The sequence below is a fragment of the Myotis yumanensis genome, unplaced genomic scaffold (genome assembly GCF_028538775.1).
Source record: "Myotis yumanensis isolate MYYU_CA2020_CCGP unplaced genomic scaffold, mMyoYum1.0.hap1 SCAF_3, whole genome shotgun sequence".
Taxonomy (NCBI): Eukaryota; Metazoa; Chordata; class Mammalia; order Chiroptera; family Vespertilionidae; genus Myotis; species Myotis yumanensis.
This window is the reverse complement of record NW_027223754.1, coordinates 90,842,617-90,865,556: the sequence shown is the minus strand read 5'-3', so window position 1 is coordinate 90,865,556 and position 22,940 is coordinate 90,842,617. Positions and strand designations below refer to the sequence as shown.

The following is a 22,940-nucleotide window of genomic DNA, read 5'->3' as shown; positions in this document are numbered from 1 at the left end:
TGATAAACCTGCACATGTTTGTGTTTGCATACATCTAATAATAATATTTATTAGGAGGAAATCCCTAATTCCAAAGCAGCTCGTGTAAACTGGCTTTATTTACATATGCAGTCCAGTGGCTCTGCCCTGGTCCCACCCTCCCACCCTTTGCATGCAGCTTCCCTGGGAAGCGGTGTACTCCCCACATCCACCCAGCTTTCCAAAGGCTCGCAAGTCAAGTTCATGCTTGCAAATCTAGCCCTGCCTGTGTCGTCAGAGAAAGCTCTCTTAAAATGAGGACCGTTTTGAAAGGCTTATATCCCAAAAAGGATTTCTTTTGGGGAAAAGAGCTAACTTGTTCCCAAACGCTCAGTAACCTAAGACGGATTCTTCAAGGGTCTCAACTATTCGGACTTACAGTCTACAGTCAGCTTCCGTCCCTCGGCAATATCTGAGCCTGGGGAGCGCTGGGGCGCACACATGTAGAGCCTGTCGCCCGGGGGCGGAGGCTGAACACCAAGTAGTGAGGGAAGGCGACTGGGTGCGTCGAGAGACTGGCACCGTCTGCCTACCTGTGCTTTCTGGCTGCGGGGTGATTGGAGGCGACAGGGTCGGGGAAGTCTCCGCGGCACAGGAGCGCCTGCCGGGACGCGCGGAAGGCTCTTACCTCTCGGGACTGGCGGGAGCAGCGGCGCGTGGTGGCGAGGAGAGCGCGGGCCAGAAGCCTTAGGGCCCGCGAGGTAGTGCGCGAAGCATCCTGCGCCCCGAGACTGCGCGCCCTGGCCCGGCGGCTCGCCGACCGCAGCCCCACCCGGACCCGCCTCCGACAGCGCGGGGTGGGCGGCACTCCGAGGGCAGGGGCCTGCGCGAGCCGGAGAGGCCCGCCCCGTGTCCAGGGCGGCGCATCCTTTCCTGCCTGCGCCCCACTGGGAACAGGAAACCCCCCAGGAAAAGCGCGCGGACCGCCGGGGCCAGCAGGAGGGGGCCCAGACCCCGCCAATGCACACACACCCTTAGCCCGCAGGTGGGACCCGGGCTTTAAGGGCGAGCCAGCAGTCTCCTGACTTTTCAAATTTAATCACTTCTCTCCCGGGTCGTTTTCTTCTGGGGGAGCACAAAGTAAGCCATTGAAGTGACTAACTGGTGGGTTGTAAACATGGTTTCCCAAAATACTTGGTTTCTCAAATGTTATGGAAGAGTTTTAAAAGAAAACAGTTCAGGTAAGGTGAATTTGTTTTTCTTTCTCAGGAGCCACGGTTGGTTATTTAATTAATTTTAAATTCACATTTTAAAAACTCTGATCTGCAGGTTAAGATCTTCTTAAGAGAATAGACTTCCACCTTGTTCAACAGTTATGGTTGTTTTTGAGTACACTATGATGTGCAACACCGTTTATCATTTGGTTTTCTTTAACAGACAAAACTAATATGGTAATAGAAATCACAGCATACTAGTGGCCTGGGGAACAGGTGATTGGAAAGAGGCACCCGGGAACTTTTGGGAATGACAGATAAATTCTACTGGTTGGAGTGTGTGTTACACGGATTATGCATTTATCAAAACTTACTCAATTTAAGGTCTGTGCATTTCACTGTGAATTTTACCTCAATTTTTAAAACTCTTAAAATACATCCTTGAATCCATCACTTAGTCTTTAAAAGGTAGCACAATTATCAGAATTATCAAAGGTTGTCAGAGATACCAAATTTGTTAAGTACTTATCTTGTCAAATAACTAATTCTAGCAATACTAAATCCAAAGTTTCAAAAAAGGCTTTAAGGCCATCATTCATTTTCACTCCCAGTAAAATTAACTAGTCCAATATCCATTCAACTCAAGTTGGAATTTCTTTTCAACTAACTACATGACAAGGTCCCTGGCATTTTCAGCTTTAAAAGCAAAAAGCTCAATGGAAAGACTAGCCTCTGTAACCTTGGGCAAATGACAATCCCTCCTTTCCTCCACTGTAAAAGGCATACAGTATTAGTTCCATTGAAGTTTCTTGGTGACTGAGTGAAACATGTAGAAAGCACTTTGCATTAATCTTTCAGACACACACCCTCCCTTAGAGACCCACTCTTGAGAGGTAGAAGGACCTAAATCCAGATGCAAATGGCTGAATCACTGTGCTTCCGTCATGTTTGCCTTAATAAAAATTCTTGCCAAACTGTATTACTGTCTTTATTGGACAGTTAAGATAGTTTAAGCTTTTATAAAAGAAGGCAACATAGCCCTGACCAGTGCAGTTCAGTGGTTAGAGTGTTGGCCCATGAACTGAAGGGTCATGGGTTCAATTCCCAGTCAAGGGCACATACCTGGGTTGCAGGTTCAATCCCCGGCCCCTCGGCTGGGGCATGTTCGGGGGGCAACCAATTGATGTGTCTTTCTCACATTGATGTTTCTTTCTCTCTCCCCACTCCCTCCCTTCCACTCTCTCTAAAAATCTAAGGAAAAAAATATCCTCTGGTGAGGATTAACAAAAATAAAAGAAGGCGCCACAGACATTAAAGAAAAAAAAAAGCTTTCAAAAGAACAGTGGTCTTGTCAGTGATATGAACTAAAACAAGCTGGCTATCAAGATATCTTCAGTTCTCTTTCAAGGTCTGCAGCTGCTCTAATGATCTGTGCAAATTGTGTAAAATTTATTCACTGTCTCAATAACATCAATTTATACAGAGAGGTCTTTTCTTGCCCTAGGTAATACTAAGAGAGAAGGTTTAACTAATTCATGGTTATCAGGACACAAGGAAGAACACAAATGACCCAATTTTCTGTGCAATAACTAGATCTTACATGTGTGTTAACCTGACTTTTCTGGAGGGCTCCTGCATCATGGATATGGTCCATATTATAAAAATTGAATAAGACAGAGTGTGTCTCAGATAGGCTAAGCCCTGACAAGGCTGGTTGAGAAGCCTCTTGGGAATTGGGTAAAGGATTAAGATTTAAGTTTGCAAGTCAACACATTATAATCCAAAAATCACTCAGTTCAGTTAATACTTTAACTAGGACAATACCATGTACAATTACTGACTTAGACCAGTGGGAATTCAAAAGAAGTGTTATATGACAGTCTTTGAACTTAAAGAAACCCGATTTCTCTATTTTCTTAGGGCATTAAAATAATTAGAGAACAGTACAAAATACAGTCAAGTATATTGGGCAGACAACTCTTATGGAATTTAGAAATAGTAGAGTTGTGTACTAGAAACAAATTTTTAGAGAGCACATGGGATTGATTGGGAATAGGGGTGGGGAAGTGAGTGAGAAGAAGTAATAAAAGAAGTTTGGACAGACAAGGGAAATGCATCCCAGAACAAGGAAGGGGCACACCTCATGCTGTTCCCTTGACCTTCCACCCATGGCTGATTATTTGGTCCTTGTGAGCCTAGTTTACCAAGCTCTTCCTCTCCCACAGGCCTTCTCAGATTCCTCCATGAGAGCTAAGAGCCCCTTCCTCTGTCTTTCACCGCATGGTACCTGTGCCCCTTCCATCCTCAATTAAGTTTACTCACATCCATTTCCCCAAGTAGGCCACCCTCTTAAGGGCAAGAGCTCTATCCTACTCACTTTTGTATCCCACCACCACCACCACCACCAGTGGCCCACAAAGTTCCTCACACTAAGTTGGTATGTATGAAAAAATGTTTTCTTAATTGAATTGAGTGGGAAATAAAGTAGGGTAAAGTGAAGCCAAATTTTAATAGGTAAATGCATCAGAGTTCATTCATTTAATAAATATTTATTGAATGCTTACTGTGTGCCAGGCCCTGTTCTAGGCTCTGAGGCTATGTCCATGAACATACCAGATCAAAATCTCTGCTCTTGTGGAGCTAATACTCTAGATCTATCATAAGGGATGGGATTAGCAATAAATTTACATAAATTCAACCATACCTAGCAGCAAAAAAAAGAGACAAACACATTTAAACAGTTTAATTATTGGTGCTATAAAAGTCTACTGCTGATATGTAGTTTTTATTATATATTACTAGTAGCCCGGTGCATGAAATTCGTGCACTGGGGTGGGGGGGTGGGAGGAGAAGGGGCCCCTCAGTCTGGCCTTCACCCTCTCCAATCTGAGACCCCTCAGGGAATGTCCAACTCCCTGTTTGTGCCCACACTTTTAACAGATAACAGCTCCATTGTTGTTCCTTTCTTATGCTTAAAACCATTGGAATTAGTAGGCATTCAAAGTGTGTATACATTTTGGGGGGACACCCTGTATATCTCTAGTCAGTGGTGAAAGAAACCAACAGCAGATTTGGAACCCCCAGACAGGGAACCTCACTCACTCCCCACATGTCTCCTCACTTCACTTTCCACCTTCGTGGGCAGCAGGAGAATCAATGTTTTCTCTCATTAATTCGGAAAAGCATGTCCTGTCACCCGTTGCCCAGCAGGAGTGCGCTAGGCCCCAAGCAAGCGAGGCTCAGTCAGGGCAGCCTTCGCTCATGGGTGCTGGCACCCAAAGTGCATATTCCTCCTCTACAGTCGCCCCGACTACCCCACTGTTTCACTGAGAGGACGGAATTCCTCTCTGCCTCTGGGCTCTTGATCGTGAACGCTGACCGAAGGCACCTCAGCCAGGGCCGCCCGCACCCACCAGGTGTGTCTGTCTGCACCTGCTCCTGCCTCAGCACCTGCATTAACTCCCCAGAAGTGATCTCATAGCTGCACTGGCCTCCGTGGTAACAGGGCATCACCACTCCACCCTCTCACTGTCATCTCACAGGCGCCCACCCTCAGCACCCAGAACACCCAGACACTCTCCAAAGGACGTGAGCGCATCAGAGGGGATGTGTGCACATCCTGTCGGGGTGTTAGGCATGCCGGGTTGATGGAAGTGCGGTGGAGAGGCGGGGGGAACTTGTGCACGCCTTGGTTTGCAACTGTTGCAGGCGTGGGAGGGTGACAGTGTGCTGGGGGATGTTCGCACGCCAGGGGGGTATGTGCACACCGGAGGCCTCTGGCTTTGCAGATCCACAAACCCCCGTGGTGCGGCCAGGAGGACGTCAGTCTGGCCCACCACGGTGGCTGTCCCTGCGATCCTGCACCTTCTGGGCCAGGAGGCGGATCTTGCGCAGTCACTCCTGGGCACTGATGGCTGCCTCCCCGCCGTGAAGGGTCACGGATCCGAGTCCCGGGACTGTGCACAGCCTCAAGCGCTGCCCCCCGCCCGGCAGGGTCACAGATTCGGGTCCCGGACTGCAGACAGCCTCCCATGCTGCCCCCCCTGCCCACAAGGTCACGGATCCGGGTTCCGGGACCACGGACAGCCTCAAGCACTGCCCCCCCCGCCTGGCAGGGTCACAGATCCGAGTCCCGGACTGCAGACAGCCTCCCGTGGTGCCCCCTGCCCGGCAGGGTCACAGATACAGGTCCTGGGACCGCGGACAGCTCAAGCACTGCCGCCCCACTCTCGAGGACATGGATCCAGGTCCCAGACCTTGGACAGCCTCAAGCACTGCCCTCCGCCCGGCAGGGTCACGGATCTGGGTCCCGAGACCGCAGACAGCCTCAAGTGCTGCCCCCCGCCTGGCAGGGTCACAGATCCGGGTCCCGGGACAGCGGACAGCCTCAAGCACTGCTGCCCCGCCCGGCAGGGTCACAGATCTGAGTCCTGGGACTGCGGACAGCCTCAAGCACTGCCACCCCACCCGCGAGGACATGGATCCAGGTCCCAGACCACGGACAGCCTCAAGCACTGCCCCCCGCCCGGCGGGTCACAGATCCGGGTCCCAGACCGCAGACAGCCTTGCCTGCTGCCACCTGCCTTCAGTATGCAAATTAGCTGCCATCTTGTTGCTTCAGGGTGGGGGTGCCCACTGGGGTGCCTGGCCAGTCTGGGTGAGGGGCTGAGGGCTGTTTTCCGGCTGGCGGGCGTCTGAAGCTCCAAACTCTCCTTTTTTCTTTTCCTTTTTATTCTGGCATTTATTTACCTTCTATGGCTGTCACTGGAGCTGAGAGCCGGCTTTCTCTCTGAGGCTCGGCTGCTGAAAGCAGGTTTCTGGCCTTTGTTTACCTTCTGTATTCGAAACAATGTTGCGACTCCAGCTCTGAGATCCCGGCTGACTGAAAGCAGGTTTCTGGGGTTTTGTTTAGCTTCTATATTTGTTACAACGTTTCAAACTGCAAGCTCAGAGGCTGGCAGCGGCAGGCGGGGAACACTGGAGTCTCCGTCACTGAAGCAAGCAAGCCTCCTGTTAGCTTTAAGCTGCCTGGCTGCTGGCCGCCATCTTGGCTGGCAGTTATTTTGCATATCTCCCTGATTAGCCAATGGGAAGGGTAGCGGCTGTACGGCTAATTACCATGTTTCTCTTTTATTAGATAGGACACTTACCATATTCATAAAATACTCATACCCAGGTATCACTACAGGGATTCTAATGTAAAACTATATGTAGAACTTTATTGGCATTTAAGAGATTTTCAAGGATCATTTTGAGCATGTTCGATTTCATACTTAGGTACAGTCTTTAAAATCTAACCACCCTATAAGATGTGACTCTACTACTCCAAGATGAAAACTCTGAGATTATTGGGCAAAGGAGAATCATTTTAAGTAGATGAGCATGAGAATAATGACATGATGAATCCACATCTGGCCATAATTAGTCTGGTGACAGGGAACAAGATATAGTACATTCACATGAATGCACCTGGTCAATCAACAGTGGAATTCACATCAAGAATTTTTTTAAAAAACTTCATGAGCCATTTGCCATTCTTTTAAAACAACTAAAATAGTAAGAGCTTGAGGTAAAAAATATTTATAATCAACTCTTGATTACAAATCTAGAAGAACAAATTATAACATACTGGCTTATTCTGATTAAAGGTTTATGATTTTCAGATTATTTCCCAAAGAGTATTTAAAAGATACTAAGTTAAGAAAAATCATTTTTTTAATTTTGCAATAACTTTATTCTATATACATTAATACCAATCATTTAACCCCAAAAACAATCTTCACTTATACAATGTAAAAAAATTTTGGACAGTATGTGACTAGAAATATTCCATTACCGTAAAGCTACCAACAGATTAATGCTCCTAAGAGCAAAGTTAGGAAAGCAAAAACAATAATTATACCAGTGATAAGCACCAAGACAGAACTTTTTTGCACTTAAGACCTGATTGGTTGTATTTAAACATAACCTCTACTAATAGAGGACCAAAATAACACCTTATTTGAAAAAAGAAAAATATATATACTGAGGTCTGGAAAATGTGAAGAATGCCCATGTTAAGAATTAAACAATGTTGCCCTGGCTGGTTTGGCTCGGTGATTAAGAGCATCGGCCCACACACCAAAGGGTCGTAGGTTCAATCCCCGGACTGCTCAGGGCACATGTGAGAGAAAACCAATCAATGTCTCTGTCTCTCTCCCCGCCCCCCAACCCTCTTTCCCTTCCACTCTCTCTAAAAAAAAAAAAAAAAAAAATCAATGGAAAAAATATCCTCATATAAAGATTAACAAAAAAAAAAATAATGAAAACAGTGAAAGCAATCACATTTGTTTTTTTGCAAAATACTAGTATATTCATGTCACCTTATTGCTTCTTTAGTTCACTGTATACAATTCAGATTGCTCCATTTTTGTTAATGTGTTGTCACACTAATGTAAATAAATATGCTGAATTATGCGAGTTTGCTGTAATGAATCCACAGCATTAGAGCGAGATCCCAGTAGCTCAATCTTAGCTGTGCAGTCCAAAGAGGAGTTATGTACAAACAAGCTTACACAATGGCCTGAAAGACTTGGGCAGCCAGACACTGAATTTCCCCCAAAACAAACCTGAGGCTGAGCAATGAAGGAATTAGGGGGTCTGTCATCACAATTTAGAATCAGTGACAGATTTGGAAAATGCAGAGTAAGGAAGGATGCCTCAGGCACAACATTCCCAAGACACTGGAGGATGTGAAGCAGCAACAGCCACTTTTCTGGGAGGAATCAGGGACTGACTCTGACTGCACTTGGAGGGATTCCCTGGGTCTGCAGCTGAGGATCCCTGCATCTGTAGCAGCCTCTGGCAGTGACACTCACCTACCTCACTGAGAACATCTGAGAGTGTGAACCTGGGTATTGCCTCCTCCTGGTCTCAATGGTTCCCTCAGCACAGATACTATCCCCTCTGGAGGCTTGGCCAGAAATCATCACTGCCTTCCACTTCTGACTTAGTCTCAGAAAAAGGGTCTCCTCTGTGCCTGCAGGTCCCTGAGTTTGAGGTAATCCCAGCATATTGTATGCTATATAGCAGGAACATATAAAGTCAGGGAGTCCACTTTAACACTCAAGCGATCTAAATTCAGCATTATCCAGTTTTTGTTACCTCAGTAATACTTTTTAGCAGGAAAGTTTCTCCACACAACTTATGTGTGGGGTAAAGAAAAAATATTGCTAGAATATGATTGGAAGATTTTTAAAGTTCAGTGTGAAACTCCTTAAAGGGAAAGAAAAGGAGACATATTATTTTTCCACTTTTATGTTCCTGAGCCATCTACTACCCAGATTTGTAATCATATCTCTGGGCATGTCTGTACAGCTCTTTAATTCAGTTTCAAGATCCACAGCATTTTTTAAACAAAATGATATAGTTGCATACTTTAAATGTCAGGCATGAAATCATCACTTAAAAAAAAAAACTAGTCAGGTAATATATATGTGAGTCAGATACAATTCTCTCCTTTTTTAAGGTGCTTTGTCTGTTGAAGACATGTTATGACTGTTTCTAATAAAAGCCCTTAGAAGGAGCCTCCTATGGCACGCCGCAGTTTGATATTTTGTTCCAATGTTGTCAGGTTCTTAAACTACACTGAATGTAGGACTTGCTTCATAAAAACCCCCCAGACTGGACAAAAACTTCACTTATTTATAATTCAGTGACTTTTAGTCACACCAAAATAAGAAATTAACCTGTCTAAACATGCAGCTTCTCTTTTTCTTCTCCCATGAACTAAATTCCTTTCTTAAAAATGGTTAGATTTGATGATCAAGTTAAAATCCACCATATTTCAAGTTAAACTATGAGGGTTCTATATAACTGTAGCATGATTTTAAATTCCCATTGGCATTCATTTTTCTGTATTTTCCTATATTCGTCCTAAATCAACTTCCTACCCCATAATATTAGGAAGAAATTAAAAGGGTTTTACAGTTCCAGTGAATCCTGTTTATCAGAGTTTACCCTTAGCTCAGTATCATACAACCTCTACATGATGCAAGTACATGGATAAGAAGTATTTCAAATACAAAAAACCCTTAGCTCTGTGTCATAAATAAATTTGGGTAAAACCGCAAGCCTTCCACTGAGTCGTCTCGGCAAAGATGGCCCATCTTCTCTGCAAGAAGCAACCTAGGAATCAAGGGAGAAAACCACAATCACCTGTCCATTCAGAAACACAAGTTGTAACAAAGAACAAGGACCTTACCTACCTTTCTTTAGCCAGCAAGACAGACATTCCCACAAGCTTGGCAAACTCTTCTGATGTTAGGGATCCCTTTTCTGAAACCTTAATAGAAACACACAGCAAAATAAAATGTCATAATTTAGACCACCTAGTTACTAACCTAGAAAGAATTTCTACTAGCTATACTCAGGAAATAACTTACTGAATTTTCTACTAAAATCCAAAAAATACCCACTATAGAACCAAGTCTTCACTAATGTTTAATTCTACAAAAGCAGAAGGACTCAGACCAAATAAAGTAGAGGCTAAAATATCATAAAACCCTCTATAATATGATCAAGGCACTGTACTAAAGTCTAAAAAAAATTTGATATTCTGAAAAGGAACATTTAACAAATTCTAATTGAATTCATATTACACAATCCAATAAAGAACCTTCATATATCGGTGTAGTTTAAAGTATGTGGTCAAAATACCTATAGTCTCAGGTATTTTCATCTAGTTTAAATTGAAAAGTATAATAAATGTAAGCTATTCAAATTATACAGGCTCACCAATGAGACTATGAAGGTAGTAATATTTCAAGTACCCTGATGAGTAATAGCAGTTTGGCCATAAAATCCACCTAAACTACATTTGCTTTTCATATTTTTGAAACAATTATTTCATAAAACAGCTTTTGATATTTGTAACGCTACTTATGTAATTGCTACTAAGAGTAAAAGTTCTATCGTGGATAACATTCTGATTAACAAAGTTAAAAAACCTGTTCTCAAGACAGCTTCAAACAAAAAGAAAACACCTCATTACTTCTAATTCTCCTTTCTTGTAAGATGTTTTGAGTGTTAGTACATTTCAAAAAAGCTTTCAGAGAATAACTATGATTAATATTTATTCATTGTTAATGATAAACCATTTTTAACTGGGCCAACGAACATTACTTTTTAGTAAAGTTAAGTTCAAAAGGAAATCCTGTTTCTCAAGTTGCTAGACATTTGGATCCTCACAGCAAGCCCTAATGACTAGAGGAAACTGGGTTCACATACTGTCTCCAAGGCTGAGGCCACCATTTCCTCTTCCTTGTGGGACAGAAGCTCAATTACCATGACGCCACTGTCAAAAACTCGGAGCCTAAAAACAGCAGGCGGGAGAACAAAGCTGTGAATATCTAGGACCTTCAACCACTAAGGAGGCACAAATATTATTCACCTTTTATGCCCAGGTATGAGGCAATATTAACACAAAACAGCATTTGAAACTTAACAATCACAAGCAACCATGGCATAACTATAAAGCTCATGAATAAACTATCATCTACATACTAAAAAAATATATATCTGGCTATTTATTTTTTCAATTTTCTTGTTTTCCAATTATAGTTGACATTCAATATTATTTCATATTAGTTTCAGAAGTACAACGTAGTGATTAGAGAATTATATAATTTATGAAGTTATCACCTGATAATTCTGGTACCCACCTGGCACCATACATAGTTATTACAATATTATTCACTACGCAATACATCTCTAATGGCTAATTTTTCTAACCATGAAGATAAGGAAAATACATAATTCACAGCTTAACATTTGTACTTCTGGGTCTCCAGAGACAAACACAAAGTCTAAGGGAAGAGGAGCTAGTTACCCTGACCTCATGGGAAGAGCCCACATTCTTATCTCACTGCGCCAAAACGACAAGAGTTGGATTACTACCCGCCTCGGGCCATGAGCAGAATGGAAGCCAGGATGACAGAGGTGCTTGTGGTGCCAAGTGAATTCTGTTAACATAGAATTTCAAGAGGGGCAAAATGTTGGCTCACCCAACAGGATGGCAGACCTGGCAGGGCTTTCCTAATTAGTGCAGAATAGTGGCTATAGTTGGCAAACTTCCTGCAGAGGTTCTTTTACCTGAGAGGTAATTTCAGAGCTTCCAGCATCTTGCATGCATTCACTAAATCTTCTGGTGAGAGCAACTAATGGGGGGAAAAAATCCAGTTTACACTGCAAATTAATAGAGTGATGCTATATAATTATAACGACCACTAAAACAGAAGAGAAATTTTTTAAATTATCATTTATCAAGAATTTTAGGTGGCTTAATCACTACAAAACAAAAAATTAACAAAGAAGCAAAAACTTCTATTCATTAAAGCAGTGCTAGCCAATAGAAACAGAATGTAAGTCATATATATAATTTTAAATTTTCTAGTAGCCATATTAAAAGAAACAGGTGAATTTAATTTTAACACATATATACCCAATAGATCAAAAATTCAGTATACAGAGTGGGGCAAAAGGTTTACAGTTGTTCGTAATGGAAAATAATACAATTAATAAATAATAATCCTATATAATAAAAGCCTAATATGCTAAGTGTCCGGTCATCCGGTCAACCAATCAAAGCATAATATGCTAATGATATGCTAAGGCCGCTCAACTGCTCACTATGATGTGCACTGACCACCAGGGGGCAGACACTCCGACTGGTAGGTTACCTTGCTGCTGAGGTCTGGCCGATCGGGACTGAGTGAGACTGGCCGGACATGCCCTGGAGCCTTCCTGCAGTCCCTCCCCGGCTGGCCAACCTCCCAAGTTCCTCCCCAGTCCCGATCATGCACTGGTGGGGTCCCTTGGCCTGGCCTGCACCCTCTCACAATCCAGGACCCCTCGGGGGATGTCAGAGAGCCAGTTTCAGCCCAATCCCACAGGCTAGGCCGAGGGACCCCACTGGTGCATGAATTTGTGCACCAGGCCTCTAGTATAAGAATAAACTGCATTTTGCACACTCACAACTGTAAACCTACTTCTGCCCCACCCTGTAAAATCAATATAAAAAATTTTAATGAGATATTTAAGATTTCTTTATTCTGTACTGTCTTCCAAATGAGGTATGTAATTTACACTTACATCAATTTAAATTCACTACATTTTAAGTTCACAATCATCACATGTAGCTAGCTAGTTGCTACCCTTCCAGACTGTGGAGCCCAGTGTGGTAGTTGACAAGCACAGCTTTGAGTCACACAGAACAGCTATGGAGCCAACCCAGCCTGGGTCCAAATCCCTATCAAATCAGTCTCCAGGTGCAACCTATGTAAAATTATTTAATCTTTCTAAGCCTCAATTTCCTCACCCCAGGTTACCACCAGATTGGGATAATAAAAGTAGCTGCCTCACTGAGTTATTGGGAGGATAAATGAGGTAACGTGCAGAGTGCTTGGTGGAGAGTAAGCACTCACCAATAGCAGTTATGACTATTCAAATAAAAAGAGCATAGGCTTAATTTGTGGGTCAGGGGTGAACGCTGGAAAGACAGAGCAAACTGTTGATACCACAAAACTATGTTTGACTGTGAAGGCATAAGGAGTGTATGGACAGAACCTTCGAGGCCAAGGACATCTGGGTGTGAAGGGTCAATGAAAGTTGAAAAATAGCCTCAGCTGATTCACAGCCAAAGGAGCATGGCAGCTTTCCCTCTGTTATCTACAGGCACTCTGTATCCAACCCAATTAAGTCAAACAGCTAACTATCCCAGAGAAAGGGCATCATGTCCAACTTATTAATCACAATACAAACACAGACTATTAGAGCTGAAAGCTGTCAGTCAGTCCAAAGGGTAGAAAGGGTAGAAAAACAGTTTGAGCGGTTAAGTAAGCTACTCAAGTTCACTCAGCAAAACCAGGAACAGAATCTACCTCCTAGATCACAGAGTGGTATTCTTTCACTGCACCATACTTTTTCTCAAAATAGTTTTGATAGTCACAACCCTTCCTCAAATTGTATTCACTGTAGGAAAATTTGTATTATATTAAGAAAGTCTATATTTAGTTTTTAAAAAAAGAAATCTAAATATTCTATGCTTACTTCCATTCCTCGAGCTCGGTTTACTAAACAGTACACCTCCGTGAGTGACATTATACCCCCTCGTTCCTATTAAAATAATGAAAATTTTAAAAGTATTATATTATAATTAGCACATTAGCATTTCTTAGAAAACATAATCAGAGTGAATTTGGAAATCATAAAATTTCTTAAGAAGCTTTTAAAAATACTATTTACACACAGGAGAACTTACTCAGATACCATGAGACATTTAAATTCAATATCTAGACTTTAAGGTCATTATTACTCTTTTCACATTTACTTAAATGAAAAAAGAGTCTCTCCACCATGTTTCAAAAGTGTTTTAAGTTATTCTAGCTAATAAACAAAGAAACTATAGAACTGAGTAAGAATATCTCCATTTAGCTACTCTTAGGCTATAATAATAAAAGTGTAATATGCAAATTGACCGAATGACCGAACAGCAGAACGACCATCCAGATGACTTTCCGGACAACCATGCTATGACACCCACTGGCTCCAGGCAAGCCAAGGCAGGTGCAATGTGATTGGTCAGGGGCCTGGCCATCGCCCCATGATCGCCCTGCAGAGGGAGTACCAGGACACCAGCCGGTGGGTAGATCAATCAATGGGGGGGCTCCATGATCTCCCCAAAGAGGGAGGCACAGGCCACCAACCAGCAGGCTGTGGCAGGTGGGGAGGGCCTCCCTCTGTGGGGGTGACCCATAACAGAACCCGGGCCGGGTGGGCAGGGCCTACCTCTTTGGGGCAGTCGATAGCAGAGCCCCACGATCATCACGCCAAAGAGGGAGGCCCAGGCTACCCGGCGGCAGCACTGCAGCGGGTGGGTGGGGCCTCCCTCTGTGGGGTCAATCGATCGCAGGGCTCCCAGACTGTGAGAGAGCACAGGCTGGGCTGAGGGACCCCCAGCCCCTGCCCACCCTGAGTGCACGAATTTTGTGCACTGGGCCTCTAGTAAAGTAATAATGAGGATAATGACTGTCAATGGCTGCTAACATCATAAAGAAAAGACAATCAGACATTATGTACCTCCTGATGAAAATACACAACCTCTATGAAATATTATCAGAAAAAAAAGAACTTCTAGATATAACTACCAGTTTACAGGGAACGATGTTAACATACAAGTCAGCAAAATCCAGACTGAGAAATTCTATCAGATAAACTATTAATTTCTCTAATCAATAAATGGGGGGAGGGATAGAAGAAAAGAAAACCCATGGAATTAAAAAAAAACTTGAAAGACAAATCAACCAATTGCAATGTGTTCTGATTTGAAACACCATTTGTAAGAGAAAATGTGAAAAGTAACTAGATATTTAATAATATTAAAAAGTTATTTTTAACTTTTCAGGTGTAAAATGGGATTATAATTACATTTCAAGGTTTATTATCATAATTACATACTTAAATATTTACAGATGAAAGTGCTGTGATGTCAGGGATTTGCTTTATAGTAATTCAGAGTGGAGGTTGGCTTACAGAAGAAGCTAGATGATAGGCACATAAGGATTCATTATACTAGTCTATTTGTTCATGTTTGAAATATTTCTTAATGCAAGTGCTTTAATACGTAAAGTTTTGATTGCCTGAATAATGTTAGACTAGAAGAGAAATCTTATGAAATTAATAGTACATATACAGGGTGGGGCAAAAGTAGGTAGCTGTATGTGAAAGTTTATTCCTGTATTATTATTTATTAATTATTGTATTATTTGCCATACAAACTGTAAACCTACTTTTGCCCCACCCTGTATATTGACTACTGATATACAAAAAAAGCTAAATATATAGAAGTCATATATTTCCTTTGAAAATAAGAGATAAGAAAAACTTCATATCAACTAGATTTAGAAAGTTATAGATATCTTAAGTGAAAATTAAAAACAATTTAGAAGATTACTGACAAAGAATCCATTAATAAGTACACTGAACTAATTTAATATTCCTGAGAGAAAAAAAAACATGATGGTTAAACAGTAACCACATCATGAAAGGAGTTATGCTCTTTTAAGATTTCTGATTACACAGAAATAACAACACAAATTAAAAAGACCATGTAGGTTTTGTTTTTACCTCTAAAGGTGCCTGTAATATTCCAGCCAGCTGTTTAGCCAGCTGCATGTGGTACTGTGTGCCTGAGCCGTAGGTTTCCCTGGTAACTGGGTTAGCTATTCCCATGCTCAGCAAATAGGATTTAAACCTGATGGTCTATAAGAGGAAAAAGTGCACAAAAAGACAATTCAGAATTATTCTCTCCCAACATTCGAAATCCTTCCATCATAAATTCAATTCTACTCAATTACTTATCATAGTTCCCTGCATAAATCTAATTATCCTTCCTTCCATCTTGCTATGTCACACTCCCTTTACTTCACAAGTTTGGTGTGAGAGGTGATTTAAATAACTATGCTATGGTTAATGCCAACCAAATGATACAACTGAGAACTTAGAAAAATGGCTTGACCAGACTGTAGACAAATTTAATGAAACAGACATGAAACTTATGATATATAAAATAGACACTCCTTACATATTTCAATATATGTCTTATACACTGCAAGCAAAGCTATTGAAATATCCTATAATCTCACTAAAATTAACAGTTTTTATGGCTGACTTTTTTTAGCACTTTCATATATCCTCAAGTTCTAAAAGAAATAAAACACATTAAAAAAGCAATCTAGTAAGCCACTAAAACATCACTGCATTATTTCTGTAGTTTCTCATGCCTTAAAAAGCAACCTATTTACCTCATCTTCTGTGATGTCACCTTGCTTGTCTTTAATCTTATTAGCAATTGATTTTGATAACTCCACCATTTCTTTAGCCTGTCAAGAGCACAGTAAAAGAGTGAAAAGAAAGAAGTGTCCCCAAAGAGTCTGCTAACAAAATATATTTTCAAAACTGCATCATAATTGGTGTGAATTTAATAGATATAAATGACATATACCTTGACCATTAGCTTGCTGAGGTCTTCAAAGGCCTGAAATGAGAAATTAGTTTTGTTGGAATCTGTCTAAAGAATCAAAATGTTTTAAAGCAATGAAAGCACTCTATTTTCTTCCCTATGATAAAAATATATAAAATTTTCTTCAAATTTTTATATAAATATTTATACACGTGATAAATCTACCTTATTCTAAGTCAGATTAGCTAAGAAACCATAAATTTTCCTAAACAAACTTGCAAAAACAACTTTTCAAAATTTCAAAGTTAAAAGGTGATTAAAAAAACAAAGGGTGACATAAGTGATAGTTCAGAAAATATTATTTACTGTTCTTTAACACAAATAAGAAAATTTGTCACTATCTTTTCCCAAAACCATTTCCTGATAAGAGGCATTGTAAAGCTTTCCTGGTTGAAAACAGTAATATGCAGCTGCAGGAATATTTTGGGCACAACAATTTTGGCTTTAATAGCAGGTGTGATTTAACTGAAACCATAAATCTCAGCCTCTGAATACTGAACATATTATACCTGTGGTTTTGGATATAGTGAATATCACAAAAGAAAAACATTCAAATACCACAAAAACATATCTAAATAAAAACTTTTGATTGTTTAATTTATTACAATGAGCCGAAACCGGTTTGGCTCAATGGATAGAGCGTCAGCCTGCGGACTGAAGGGTCCCAGGTTCGATTCCGGTCAAGGGCATGTACCTGGGTTGCGGGCACATCCCCAGTGGGAGGTGTGCAGGAGGCAGCTGATCGATGTTTCTCTCACATCGATGTTTCTAACTCTCTATCTCTCTCCTTTCCTCTCTGTAAAAAATCAATAAAATATATATTAAAAAAAAATTAAAAAAAAATAATAATAATAATTTATTACAATGAATATACACTTCAAAGGTCTCTTCAAATTTAATCAGACATATTTATAATAAATGTTACAAATTACCAAAAATATACTTCTAGTGTAGAATACCTTCTGTCTAATTAATGTACACAAATGTTATTTTTTAAAAACCAATTAAGCAATATATCATTATTTGAAAATCTTCTGGTTCACATAGAATAGTAATCAATAGGTTCTGATTAGCTCATTCCCATGTTAATTATTTGCAGGAAAGCATTCCCCATCTGCAAAAGGACTTTGCTAAAATAAGTGTTGTGTAGGATTCTTATGGCCAGTTCACTAAAGCTAATACTGAAAACAAAGGGGAATGTGCACACACCTAACAGGAATTTCCTCAGATAAACAAAAGGCTTAAACACTGGATTCTTATCAGCAACAGCCAGCAGATGCAGGAAACCTTCTGTGGGAAATTGTGGGCACCAGCTCTGAAACTTAGTCAATCCTAACACTTAAATGGAGGGCAAATCACACACCAACCCAGTGTTCAAAAATAAAACACACTCACACTTTACATACCTAGGTTTTTATTTTGAATATTGAAAGAAAATTAAGAGAAGCTAGGACGACAATACTTTTAAACTTTTATGGTAAATCACTTTATTTACTATGTTATATTTTCATTTAAAAATGCTAAAATAGTGAGTTCACACAGAATACGTAGATTAGTCCTTATTTCTTATGGTTCATAAAATACAAATATAAATATCTTATATTTACAGAAGAATTTCCTATGAAATAATTTCAATAATTATAAAACACAAACAAAAGCTTCCTCATTTGTATTTCTATTATTCTAAAATTTGAAATTAGCCAACTATCCAAAAAAATGGGTGGAAAAACTACCTACAATAAACTTAAAGCAATACAGGTGAAAATGCAAAATAGATGGACATGCTCATTCTTTTATTTCATTTGCCAATTTATAGAACCTACTATCCCTCTACCATGTCCACAATTAAATTTCCATTCCAATTTTGAAAAAATATGGCATCTACCTTAAAGCCTGAAGGTACCCTCTTAAGCCAATTTGTAGCATTATTTCTTACTGACTTTCAATCATTACTTTGGTCATTAGTTTCTGTAACTATTAATATATTCCTTAATTTTCTGTTTCAATATTCTTAATTCTGTACCTTTTCATATTCCTTTCCCTCTACCTGGATCCTCTTATCCATACTGGTCATCTGCTGGCAGCTGCTCAACTTTCAGGCCTTGACTTCCATTACTTCTGCTAACAAGCCTTCCCTGACTCCAACAGAAGAGGGCCCGTTATGTCTTCCTGTTGCAGCCACTATTTTCTTCTAACATGACATTTCTCACATTGTAGAGAAAGCCAGTCTGCCTGCCTACTTGGCACATCACTGCAATACCTCCATCTGAGGCAGGGCTCACTCAAAGGAGAGAATAGGGACTATCTACTGAATAAATCAGTGACCTGCATGAGAGAGCACAATGCTTGTGTAGAATACTCTGAGTAATGTAACTGTGAAAATTAGATTGAAACACAGTAACATTTCATAAATTAAGAATAACAATATTTTGAACACTAAAGCAGTATGCTATCGTTCAGAAAAATGAATACTAATAATGCAAATTTAATTCATTGCTTGATGCCATCTCCAAAAGTGTCACACAAAAGAGATGACAACAAAAGTCACTGAAAAAGGACAGCTATAGCACCTTTTGGGTGGCAAAGAGAATGGCCATGATGTAGTGGACTATACTTGCCTACAAATCAAAAGACCTGAGTTCTCATAACCCTGGTTTCAAATCTAGTCACTAGCTCTGAAACGATCACTTCTCTGGATAGTAAGAACCCCTCTAATGCAAAAATGCTGGAATTTTATGGGAATAAAAGATTCCAGGAAGATGATGGCTATGACAATATAGTCTTTTAATCTCTCCAATTCCCAACATAAAAACAGACAGGGCAACTATATTTCAAAACCACAGACAAAATATACTACAAAACTAAGTGACAAGATACCCACAAAAACACCAAGAGCCACAAGATCTGCATCTAGATAGCGGAAAGAAAAGGGAGGCACCAGGGCAAATGATAGATCTAAAATCATGTAACTCCAGAAGATGCCACAGCTGGTCACTGGAAAGTGAGATGGGCCACCCTGAGGACAGTAACACACTGGAAGGGCTTTGCCCCCTTCAATACTGGGTGGGTACAGAGGTCCTCAGGAATGGCTGACACAGCCTATGAACTCATGAAACTGACCCTCCAGGCTTCTCTTCCAGGACAGGATCCCACACTGGGGAGAAACAATTGAGAGAGGACTCAAAAATTCAGCAAGGTAGGGATAACAGAGAGAAAGAGAAAAAAGGTTCAGATAAAAATAGGATGGAAACAGGGCCAGGAAATCACAGAAAGCAGCCACCACCTTTTTAACACTGTATGAACACAGCAGGAGAGTGAGCTCTGTGGAGTGAGAAAAGCTATCCTGAATTAGCTCTTGCTCTAAAAGTTCAAGAAAATGAATTTCACATGAAAACGAGCAATAGCAAAGTATCAAGGTCAAATCCCACACAAAATTAAAAGGAGAAAAATAAGGAGAATAACATTACAGACATTGAAAGCATGCCAGAAAGACATGTTCACAGATCAGATCGAAATGTAACCTTTTATTTCAAACTAGAAGCCCGGTACACAAAATTTGTACACTTGGTGGTGAGGGGTCCCTCAGCCTGGCCTGCCCCCTCTCACAGTCCAGGAGCCCTCGGGGGATGTCCAACTGGGAGTGGGCCTAAGCTGGCAGTTGGACATCCTTAGCGCTGCTGCAGAGGCAGGAGAGGCTCCTGCCACTGCGCTCACCAGCCATGAGCCCGGCTTCTGGCTGAGCGGCGCTCCCGCTATGGGAGCGCAGTGACCACCAGGGGACAGCTCCTGCGTTGAGCAAGATCTGGCCAAAACCAGCTCTCCGACATCCCCCAAGGGGCCCCAGATCATGAGAGGGTGCAGGCCAGGCCGAAGGACCCCACCGGTGCACGATCGAGGCCGGGAGGGATGCGGGAGGTTGGCCAGCCGGGGAGGGGCCACGGGAGGGATCCAGGGTGTGTCCAGCCCATCTCGCTCAGTCCCGACTGGCCAGATCCCAGCAGCAAGCTAACCTACTAGTCAGATCGTCTGCCCCCTGGTGGTTAGTGCATGTCATAGCGAGTGGTTGAGTGGCCTTAGCATATCATTAGCATATTACGGTTTGATTGGTTGAACGGACGACCGGACGGCCAGACACTTAGCATATTAAACTTTTATTATATAGGATGAGCTAAAAGATGTTTTCAAAAATGACACAGGCTATGAAAGGACAATATAAATCAGAAATGAAGTGACAAGATTCAGGAAAGAATTTTTTTTTTTTTACGCTGATACAGCAGGAAAGAATTTTTTTGATCATTTCTGAAATAAAGACTACAGTAGACAGAACACGAGTGAATGGACACAACAGATATCTTAAGAGAAGGTGAAAAAAAGGAACATTTTCTAAATAAAAAAGAAATGAAGCCGAAACCGGTTTGGCTCAGTGGCTAGAGCGTCGGCCTACGAACTAAAGGGTCCCAGGTTCGATTCCGGTCAAGGGCATGTACCTGGGTTGTGGGCACATCCCCAGTAGGAGATGTGCAGGAGGCAGCTGATCGATGTTTCTCTCTCATCGATGTTTCTGACTCTCTATCTCTCTCCCTTCCTCTCTGTGGAAAATCAATGAAATATATTTTAAAAAAAAAGAAAAGAAATGAAGAAAGAGATAAAAGGGGTTTGGAAGTCACAAAAAGTAAATATAGGCGATAAAGCTACAAATACAGCTAAGAGGACTCTCAGAATTAAAAAAAACAAAAAAACACAATTTTAAAAACTAAATAAATATAGAGAGAAAGAAAATTACAACATAGAAAAGCTTCCCTGAAATTGAAAGAAAAAACTTCTGAAACCAAATATTGAAAGCATCCTATATAATAAAAGCCTAATATGCAAACTGACCCCTTGGGCGGTCGTTCAACCACTCGCTATGATGTGCGCTGACCACCATGGGGCAGCACAGATCATGGCAGGCGTCAGCAATGCGGTGCTGGCAGTGGGCAGCAGTGGAGGCACTGCCAGCCCCAATAGGCCCTGATGAGAGTGGGACCACAGAGGGATGGTGGAGCAGCTGAGTGGGCAGCGCCAGGCCAAGGTGGGTGCAAGAGGGGGCCCGATTGCCCAACCAATCACCCTGTAGACAGTGACCAGTGGCAGGGGGGGGGGGGCTCCCACTCAGCTCCCAGGTGCTGAGGGAGCTGGGCAGGGGGGCCAGCCCTGATCAATCGCCCCACTGGTGGGATGGTGGAGGTGATGGGGCAGCGCCAGGCCAAGGTGGGGTGCCAGGCGGGACTGTGGGGCTGCAAGCCTAGGGGTGCGAGCTGGGGCCGGATCCCCACAGGCCACCCCAAGGGACCCCACCCATGCATGAATTCGTGCACCAGGCTTCTAGTATTGGATAACAACCAAGAATGAGTAACACATTCTAGTAAACACATAGACACAATCTAGTAAAATTACTAGGCTTTATTTAAAAAAAAAAAAAATCCTTTGGGTATCTAGGAAAAACAGCAAGTGACTTTTAAGGGGTGAAAAAATTAGAAGAGCATCACTCTTTAGCAGCAACACTTCACACCAGACAATAAATTAAAAGTAACATACTGAAGGCACTCAAGGAAAGAAAATATGAGACAAGGATTTTAAATCCACCAAAACTGACTTTCATGTTTAAGGAATACAAACATGCCAGAACTCAGGGAATATTGTTCCCATGAACACTTCCTGAAAAATCTATTAGAGAATGAACTTCAGACAATCCAAATGAATAGAGGAAGATCAGCATAAGGACTGGTAGCATTACACAAATAGTTACTTATAAAACTGTGACGAAATGAGAGCTAGAGGGGAAATAGTGTATATATAGTGGCAGAATGGTCAGACAGTGTAGATGCAGCACACCTATTCTTAAAGCATAGGAAGAACACATACAAAAAAAAATTCTTTTTAACTTTTTTAATAAGTACTTGCTAGTGTAGCCCTGAATTTGAATAGGAATTATCAGTATGACCTCATGAAGCACTTTTATTTAAAAAAAAAAAACACAAAAAAAAAACTAGCTCTTTCCACTGAAAAGGCCTAGAAATAAAGATCTCTCCAATATAGATGCATATTCTTAACAGGTAGACTGTGGTTTTGAAATAGCCATTTCCTACTAAAGACAAGCAGAGCTTCTCAGGTGTGGTTGATTCTATATCTGGGGCAGGCTATGTTCAAGATGGTCCTGGAACTTTTGTCACACAAGATTGTAAGTAAGCTATCAAAGTCCACCAAGTCACCTCAAAAGCACTCAAGAGCCAACCTAAAGAGGTTACCACTGGCCAAAGATGAGACAATTTGAGCTTTAAATAGAATAATAATTATAATTTATCAAATATGTTAAAATTTATGAATTCATAGTAATATGTAAAAAAAAGATAACCTAGTTAATCACCTTTGGAGGATAAGGAACCAATTTATTATCCTGAGAATAAAGGGGAGGAAAAAACCCTTATCCTTGCCTTCCCTATATGAACTATATCACTGAGTAGCTAAATAGTAAATGAAGGGAAGCATCTCTTTAGAGAGTATTCCAACTAATAAATGAAAAATAAATCATTGACTATCACCATTTGCAACCACCAATAAACCGATAGATTTATGCACTGAACATTAACATCTGCTGACATCATAAAAAGAGACATTGCCTGGCTAGTGTAGCTCAGTGGTTGAGTGTCGACCTATTAACCAAAGGTCAG

The 22,940-nt window shown here is 41.3% G+C and overlaps 2 protein-coding genes across 7 annotated transcripts in view; both read right to left on the bottom strand.

Moving 5' to 3' along the window:
* Nucleotides 1-731, bottom strand: part of THSD1 (thrombospondin type 1 domain containing 1) — a 58,077-nt gene extending 57,346 nt beyond the window's left edge. For 3 of the 4 annotated variants that reach the window (XM_070409128.1, XM_070409127.1, XM_070409130.1), the window contains exon 1: nt 647-731. The gene's annotated coding sequence lies outside the window, so the exon portion shown is untranslated. Of the gene's footprint in view, nt 1-551; nt 606-646 lie in introns of those variants that run through there. The other variant, XM_070409129.1, reaches the window with a different exon arrangement.
* Nucleotides 732-6,373: 5,642 nt separating this feature from the next.
* The window catches only part of VPS36 (vacuolar protein sorting 36 homolog), a 39,171-nt gene continuing 22,604 nt past the window's right edge, over nt 6,374-22,940 (bottom strand). The window contains exons 7-14 of one of the 3 annotated variants that reach the window (XM_070409124.1): nt 16,213-16,245; nt 16,013-16,090; nt 15,336-15,470; nt 13,260-13,325; nt 11,304-11,368; nt 10,440-10,524; nt 9,419-9,495; nt 6,375-9,338 (exon numbers count right to left, since the gene is read on the bottom strand). In XM_070409124.1, the coding sequence (XP_070265225.1) occupies nt 9,245-9,338; nt 9,419-9,495; nt 10,440-10,524; nt 11,304-11,368; nt 13,260-13,325; nt 15,336-15,470; nt 16,013-16,090; nt 16,213-16,245 (633 nt within the window). In that variant the 3' untranslated portion in view covers nt 6,375-9,244. Of the gene's footprint in view, nt 9,339-9,418; nt 9,496-10,439; nt 10,525-11,303; nt 11,369-13,259; nt 13,326-15,335; nt 15,471-16,012; nt 16,091-16,212; nt 16,246-22,940 lie in introns of all 3 variants that reach the window. The other 2 variants (XM_070409126.1, XM_070409125.1) reach the window with 2 other exon arrangements.